Source organism: Malus domestica, chromosome 06, assembly GCF_042453785.1.
Source record: "Malus domestica chromosome 06, GDT2T_hap1".
NCBI lineage: Eukaryota > Viridiplantae > Streptophyta > Magnoliopsida > Rosales > Rosaceae > Malus > Malus domestica.
Window position 1 is genome coordinate 3,449,730 of NC_091666.1, and position 8,615 is coordinate 3,458,344.

Here is an 8,615-nt window from a genome sequence, read left to right on the forward strand (position 1 = left end):
AAGAGGAAGAAGAAGATGAAGAGTATCGCGAATTCCTTTCGAATCGAGTCGATTTGGATTCTTCGACAGAGACCCAGTTGAGAATTAGCTGTTCTTCTTTCAGCATTGCTTCAGAAGAAGCTTGTGGCTTGGCGACTGAGCGATTTGGTGAGTGGGTGTGAGGAGACAGGGAGAAGAAGAAGGAGAAGGAGGAGGAAGAACATGGGGATTGACGATGGCAACGGGAGTGAGTTGGCACAACGATGCGAGAGAGCGAGACCGAGCGACACGGACACAGACCCGACTAATAATACATAAATTTCTGGAAGGATAAATAAGCCGGCATACACCGTATAAAAGATGTGGGCCAGTTTAGTTAATACGGGTATTATTTAGTACATATTTGTACCAAACACTCAACTTCCTATTATTTATCATATCCTATTATTTATACCGACTGTCAAACGAGATCTTAAACCACTACCAACGAGTACACTTTTACCCTACATAACATCAAATTCAATTTTTGAATTTTATTTTAAGTTTTAATAAACGTGTATGTTGTCATCAAGTACTATAGTCTAGCGGTATTTTTTTTAATTTATAAGTGAAAGATCTTAAATTTAATTCTCGTTAAAAATAAATTCGAATCATATTATTACTGGTCCATTATCAGGCTAAACCCGAATTATAGGTGTGCCTAACTCTAAATAACCCAAAACTAGTGCACATACAAAATGAATAATTACCTACATATCTATTTTCATTTTAATCTTTTAAACCCATGTAATTTCAGTGTTTTTTTTTTTTGAAAAAATAAAATACGAAGGAGCTACAATAACTCTCGGCAAGTGTTATGAAACAGAAATTCCCTTAAAAAAAATTATTGTACAGGAAAAAATAAATAAATGAAAAATAAAAATAAGGAACGAGGAAGAACCCGAAAGAAGAAAAACAATATTTCAGTCTAAAATCGAGGAAGATGCCTTAACAAGTGAACAACACAGAAGAGAAGAGAAGCTCGCTTCCTCCATCATCCCCCCGCCACCGTCAGCCACTCTCTTGGTTTTTCCATTCCAATTTCTCCACCTCCGTTTCTTCTTCTTATTTCTTCAGCTCCGCTCCATTGCCGCCACCTGATTGCTTCAACTACCTCTCCCTCTGCTTCCACCTCACGGTGATGAGTAAGTATCGAAACTGATTTTTCTGAATTTTTTGCTCTGTCTGTTTCGTTGATAGGATTCAGGTTATGGAATTTGAAATTTAGGGTTGGGATTAATGATGTTCTCATTAATCAATTTCCCTGCTCCTCAATTGATCTTAGGGTTTGTGTTTTTGTTAAAATTTTGGGATTCATGTTTTGGGTCAATTGGTGTAGGATTTGCTACAATTTTTTACATTTTGGCCGCAACGTGGAAAGGATTGGTTTTGACAATGAAAAAATGGTAATTGATATGAAAGTAGGTGCAGTCCTCTGAATAAATGTCTATTATATCTATAATCGTGTTACGCGGCACACAATTTTTTTCCTTTTCGTGTTATTTTCGTATGACATGCATATCGGGCTTTCATGCTTGGGTTCAGAACTGACTTAGTAAGACAAATTGATAGTAGATCTACCTGTTATATTTATTTGAATTTGGTATGCCCACTACTGACAAAAGGCATTTTGGTACTCCTGATATCTGTTTTTGGTTTCTCTGTTATACACTCATGATTCGATGTTAGAAATTGGCTTAGCTTGAAAAGAAAAGTCCATACTTTAACTACCTGGTGTATTTCTTTGTAGCTGCCTGAATGAATAGAGGTACATGGTAATCCAGATATAATTATCGGCTGATTAATGGGTAATGAGCAAGTCTTTGTTGTATGTTGATGCTTTGGTTTTCAACCAAATATCAGGAAAGGGGTGAAACCCCATTGAATATGATATAAATTGTGTATACTTTGGAGCTTCCCTTTTTCAGCTTCAATGATTAGAGATCTTATTTTGGATGTTTTTAACTGAATGTAATGAAAAGTCTGAATGTTCATCATGAGATTGATAAATAGATTGAAATTTCTTGCTTTATTTCATGTGATGACCTTATCTGACATTTGAGCACTGTACATCTGTGGACTAAGGCATTAATGGCCGCTGTTGCCAACAGTGTCCTCTAGGTGATTTTCTTGTAGTGATTGTAGGATGGTTTGAAGAACTTAAGACCATCGATATAGAGTAATGGGTAGCAGAGAGATGGACAAACCTGCTAAAGAGAAAGAGAAGGAGACGAAGACAACACCTGCTACTACGCAGGTCCATTTGTGTGTCCTTTTATTGTCTCTGTTATGATAAGTTGAGGCCCTATCATATTGGTAGTTAGAAAAGAGCATTAATGTTTTGTGGGACTTTTCAGGAGCAGCCTGCGACTACTAGTACTGGCACTGTTAATCCTGACTGGTCGGGATTTCAGGTTACAAAGTGAAAAGCCTCAGTTTTGGCATTTTTGTTTAGTTTAAGATATGTTTGGAATTTATTGTGGGTGGTTGTTTGTTCAACAGGCATATTCTCCAATACCTCCACATGGATTTATGGCCTCAAGTCCTCAAGCTCACCCGTATATGTGGGGGGTTCAGGTATATTGGTGCCTATAAGACTTCTTTATTTTTTTTTGTTTAATCTTGATTCTTGATTCATGACCAACGAAATAAATCCTGATTATTCAACATTTGGAAGGCACTTTGTAAAACATTTGACTTTTATGCTATTTTTGACTCGGTGGCTTTTGGACTCGGTGCTTTTGGACATCTAAGAGTTGTGAGCTGTAGGCAGTACAGTGGGAACTTAACTAAACATGTATTCTTTCTTTACAAATCATTTGGAAAGTGTTAATAAACTGAGAGACAGCTTTGGTTCATCTTAAAGATCTTGCCTTTAAGCTTTTTTGCAAGTTTCTGGGATACTGAGCATGTTAGCAAGAATGGGATACAGACGTAGGAGTATTTTTCTTTGTAATGATTGTCTTTTTAACCATGGATTCTTGTAGAATTAAACTTAGAAAGGATTTTTCTTTAGTTTGATGAAGTAAATTACTTTTCTCTCTTTCTAAAACAAAAACAACAAATACAAAAAAATGAAGTGACTTGTTTTTTTTTGTCTCCTATTTCCTAACAGTCTACTATTTTTATTTATTTTTCTTTCTCTGAGGTTACAAAAGGCAGTGGGTATGTTATTGAAAATACTGATGAAAATGCGACTAGATTTATTCTTTTGATGCTTCAAACTTGCAAAGGGGCTGGTACCTGATTTATTTATATTAACAATGTCTAATTTTCAGCATATTATGCCCCCATATGGTACCCCTCCACACCCATATGTTGCAATGTATCCCCATGGCGGGTTATATGCTCACCCGTCTATGCCTCCTGTAAGTTTTTGTCTAGTTTGCTTCAGCTGAAGTACCACATTTCTCTCTAGCCTCATTTTCTGGATGGCACTAACTCTTTATGCCTTGCTTTAAACAGGGATCTTATCCTTTTAGCCCGTTTGCTATGCCTACTCCAAATGGCATTGTAGAGGCTTCTGTAAGTTTCTATCGCTATACCATTTGTTGTTTAAGATAAGGTATTTTCCATTTGAGTAGAGCAGATATAATTGATAAAATTGCATTTAGGGTAACACACCTGGAAGCATGGAAGCAGATGGTAAGCCATCTGAGGTAAAGGAAAAATTACCAATAAAACGATCAAAGGGAAGCTTGGGCAGTTTGAATATGATTACAGGGAAGAATAACGAGCTTGGCAAAACATCAGGAGCCTCTGCTAATGGAGTTTATTCCAAAAGGTAACTGATCATGTTTAGTGCCTATTGGCCTTTTGTATCAGGGATTCGAGCTGCCCCCTTACTGAAATATTTGGATTTAAAACACTCTGGATGGAATAGGGAGATCAAAGCCATCTATTTGATAAGCTTTGTGTATCTTTGTCTGTTCCAATTTTAGTCTTCATTGATCTTTCAGCTAATAAAAGTCATATGAAAGTGATTGTGAAGCTCATTAACTTGTTGATCATAATTTTGTGCTAGGAAATCATGTTTGCATAGATGCTCACGTAGCTCATAATGTGTAGTACTGATTGGATCCTAATTATGAAATCAAATCTAGGTTAGAGCAGTGCAGGACTCATATGGTGTTTTCTCTTGGATCTCTCATTGTTGGATCATGTTTTCACATGTTAATTTTGGTAATGCTTGAAATATGCTTTGGAAATGCAGTGCTGAGAGTGCTAGTGATGGTACAAGTGAAGGAAGTGATGCAAATTCTCAGAGTGTAAGTTCCATGCTGTTTAAGTTGATTATTTGGTTTATTTTATTTGGGCCAGATAAACTGACCCCCGGGTTGTTTATATCGAGCCTATTGTAAGTAGAAGGCTTGGTGTCAATGTTGCATTGCTTGTAATGGAAGTTTGGTCTATTCGAGGAATCTTTATAATTCTTCTTGAATGGTTTATATCCCTATTGAATGGCTCTTGGTTTTTTTTCTTCCTTGTCATTTTTTTTGTAAAATTTAATTTTTGTGAGCTGCTTCTGTTTTCCATCTTATTTTCATTGCTTGTGTAGGACTCCCAATTGAAGTCAGGGGGCAGGCAAGATTCTTTGGAAGGTTTGATTATATAATTTTCTGAGGCTGTTAATCTTTACTTAGAGATTTTACTAAGGATTGTATGGCCTTATTGCAGGTGATGTATCTCAGAATGGCAGTTCAGCACATGGTTCCCAGAATGGAGCACCGCATACCATGTTGAATCAAACAATGGCCATCATGCCATTAACGGCTGCTGGTGCTCCTGGTGCTGTTTCTGGTCCTGCAACAAACTTAAATATTGGGATGGACTATTGGGGTGCTCCACCTTCTGCTGCCATGCCTGCAATGCGTGGGAAGATTCCAACTACTCCAGTATCAGCAGGAATAGTTACTGCTGGGTCTCGGGATAGTGTTCAGTCACAGATTCGGTTACAAGTAATCTTTGTTCCCATGTTTCAAATTCAATTTTCTTTTCTTCTTATCATGTTTTTTCTCCTGCTCTTAGTTAGTCTATTTTGCATTAAGATATAGTTTATAGATCTTATTAAAATGAGGAAGAAGATTAACTTTGAGAATGCAAGGTGATGGTTACATTTTTAAGTTGCACAACTTGCATTCCATGTGAAAATTGGTATTTGTGCATGCTTTCTTAGCGTTTAGGTTAATAGAATTTTGAAACAGTTATATTCTGTGGTTGTAATACAGTAGATGGAGGTTGTTACATGAAAACATGGTGTAGGTAAGTCAATTGAGTTTATAATTCATGGGTAAAACGATTTTTTGTCGCTTTTGAAGAAAGCAATAACCATCTAGGATATCTGCATGAATTGTGTCTCCTCACTTATTCTGATTTCCATGCTTATTTGAAATTACATACTGGCTTTCTTCTCATCAGCATTGCTGTGACCTCTATTATTACAAGTTAATATGAACCATGTTAAGGTTAGCAGTCCACTAGTTGTGATTGCGAGTCCACATGTTTATTTTGTCAACTACTTGCTTTAATCTGATTGCTATTACCTGTATTATGATTCAGTATTATACTATTCTTGTTTTGTGGCTATACCTACAGATAAAACACACGTACTCTATATGTAGTTGATATTCTTAGGGAAATCCTTACTTCATACATCTTTGAGATAAATAGAGATGGATGCTTGACGACTGTCTGAACAAAGGCATGCCCATATGTGGTTTTGTCAAGAGGCACTGTACTTGTTAATTGCATGTTGCAAGGTTGATGTCCTTCATAAGTTTCTCCACAGATACATGATGTAGAATCACCCTTGTTTTGGGTTGTTGCCAAAAGTTGGAGGGGTGAATGCTAGGGTCTAATTTTAAGGTTTATGGTATCGAACAGTATGGTAAGTACTAAATTAAAGGATTGAAAGCTCATTAATGGGCTGCAAATACTTGTTTTGGGCTGGGAAGTAGTAATTGAAGAACACTGTTTTGGTTATTTTCTACATTAGATTATGATGGTCGGTTGTGTCAGAGTTTGTTGAATATGACTTTTAAGTTGGATTGGGAATTGGTGAGTACAGGGAGGGATGGGTGTGGGAAATTTTTTGTTCAAAAATAAATTGCTGCTTCATTAAATGGCTTTTTCTGATTTCCTCTGGGAAGGGAGTCATTGTGGCACAAGGTAACAAATAGGAAATATAGGTCCAGAGAACAGTTGGGATGCTACAAGGACCAAAGGGATCTGATTGAATCCTTGTAAAAAAACATGTCTGAAACAAGAATTTGCCAAATAGAGTAACTATTTAAAACCCAAAGAAATAATATTGGTTCGTAACTGGACTACTTTTAAAATCCAACCGCATCCTAGTATGAAGTATTACAACAAAAAAAAAATGCAAAAAACTTCTGATACATAAACTACAAAAATGCCTAAGCGTACAAGTCTAACAAAACTGGTCTGTCCTAATATTATCAATCCCATTATAGTACATTACTGAGAAATCCTTAGGTAGCCTTACATTGCCCTTGAAAGTTTGATGTGTGGAACCAACATCATTCGCACCATATCAACCTTTTCGTTCTTCTTCTTCCTCACATTTATTTTGCAGTTTGGTCTTTTTTGTTGACCTACAGAATTCCTATCCCATAGAGCATCTAGACTCCAATTCGTTGCGCAGGAGGATTACATACTTGAGTTGAAAGTGTCATGTACGATATATCATTGATATTATGATTGATTACTAGCATGGTAGACGTTTCCAATGGTTTCCTGTGAACTTCTACATGTTTTTGAGTGAATGATTTCCTTCTGGTGTCTAAATTTTGTGGTATATGTGTTTAATATCAATGTCCTTAGTGGAGTGTCACAAAGTATTGCTTTAAGCGCCCTCACCTCTAGTTTTTCCTGCTCAGGATGAGAGAGAGATGAAAAGACAGCGAAGAAAGCAGTCAAATAGGGAATCCGCTCGTCGATCTAGGTTGCGCAAGCAGGTGATTTTTTGCATCTGTTAATTTTCTCTTGCAACTTGGCACTGTATGTACCATATGAACTCATCTGATGTATATGCATGATTTTAAATTAGGCGGAATGCGATGAGCTGGCCCAGCGTGCTGAAGTCTTAAAAGAAGAAAATAACACTCTAAGATCAGAAGTTAACCAGATCAGGAGCGAGTATGAGCAGCTTCTTTCAGAGAATGCTTCTCTAAAGGTAATGTTTACACTTGGTTTGTTTAGTACCTATTTTTATAAAGAAAAAAGAGATTCAATGACCAGCTAATTGATCCCATCCTGCCTTGAAGGATCTGTTAAAATTTCATTATAAATTTTCTTGGAATGATTTGTTTTGCATCAAAACAATCCCAAATTACTTACTAGAAACTGTTCTAGCAAACCTTGATTTAGGATTGCTTTGATCCAAAACATAGTAAGCTAACATTGGTGATCTTGATAGATCCTTCACGTTTTGCATTTACCCTATTTGAATGGCTGTGTAGCAAGTGACAATTCAATCCGATACAGATTTTCCAGTTCTCACATAAACTCTTGGGTAATTAAAAATTTCATTTAAAATGTCTTGCCACATTCTAACTCCTTGTAATGCAACGTACATAGTATATTAGATAAGCCTAACTGCATGGTTCATTGGTTTGGGATAAGTGGTGTACTCTCACTCTGATCCAGACCCTTGTTTTTCGTTTCGCATAACAATTTGTGGATCCAGACTCCAGACATCTTTGTCTTCGTGGGAACTCTAATGGAAATGTAATTTTGATTAGGGATGTACCATGTTAAACTGGATATGCTACTTTCTTTCTACAGGAGAGGCTTGGAGAAATTCCTGGTCATGGAGATATACGGTCTGCCAGAAGTGAACCACATTTGGGCAATGACACTAAACAGAATGCACATACAGAACAGCACGGTGGCCACTAGGATGAGTAACTCAGCTTTATGGTGCCTTCTTGCAGGAGCACAATCTAACCAATTAGCAACAGTGAGTTTATTTTGCGTAGCGTGTAGTTTGACCTTTGTCGAAGTTTTAACCTTTCATATTTTAGGATATGTTCATATTTGCGTATCATATTTATCTCTGCTTGGGGTTACCTTTAGGAGTTGACGCCCGAAGATGATATGTCGAGTGAGAAATTAACGTCATACCCTTGTTTGTTTCGTAAGGGTAGTCGCATTCACACTTAAAGTTAATATGTATTAAATATGGACAATGAATCCGTAACTTGGGAGAGTGATTGAGTATAGGATGGTACGCTAACAGAAATCTTGATTTGTAAACTGGTTTACTTATGTCTACTATTTATATGTTGGTTGCATTAGGCACGTTGAAGTCCATAGTTACCCAAGTTATGTGATGTTACTATTTTGCTCAAATTATAGCCCCAATGTTTCGTGCAAATGATACAACGCCATGTGAAGATAAATTTACACTTCATTGATGGGGGCGTTGTACCTGTGCCAGTGGCGGTGATCCAAGTTTTAAGTCGATCCAGCATGAGTTTCAAGGTTGGTACTAGGTTTAGGCAGGGTTATTTATTTAGGAGACATTTTGATAACCACTTTGTTTTCAGTTTTTAGTTTCTGGTTTTGGTTTTTAG

The 8,615-nt window shown here is 36.8% G+C and overlaps 1 protein-coding gene across 1 annotated transcript; it reads left to right on the forward strand.

The window, feature by feature from the left end:
* Window positions 1–2,091: 2,091 nt before the first annotated feature.
* LOC103436860 (transcription factor HBP-1a) lies at window positions 2,092–8,067 on the forward strand (the record flags this gene model as incomplete). Its single annotated transcript, NM_001293889.1, is given in 12 exon segments — window positions 2,092–2,275; window positions 2,376–2,432; window positions 2,521–2,595; window positions 3,297–3,386; window positions 3,484–3,543; window positions 3,633–3,802; window positions 4,232–4,286; window positions 4,577–4,619; window positions 4,696–4,976; window positions 6,918–6,995; window positions 7,088–7,213; window positions 7,825–8,067. Coding segments are annotated over 12 exon segments (1,224 nt in total). The 3' UTR covers window positions 7,939–8,067.
* Window positions 8,068–8,615: the final 548 nt, after the last annotated feature.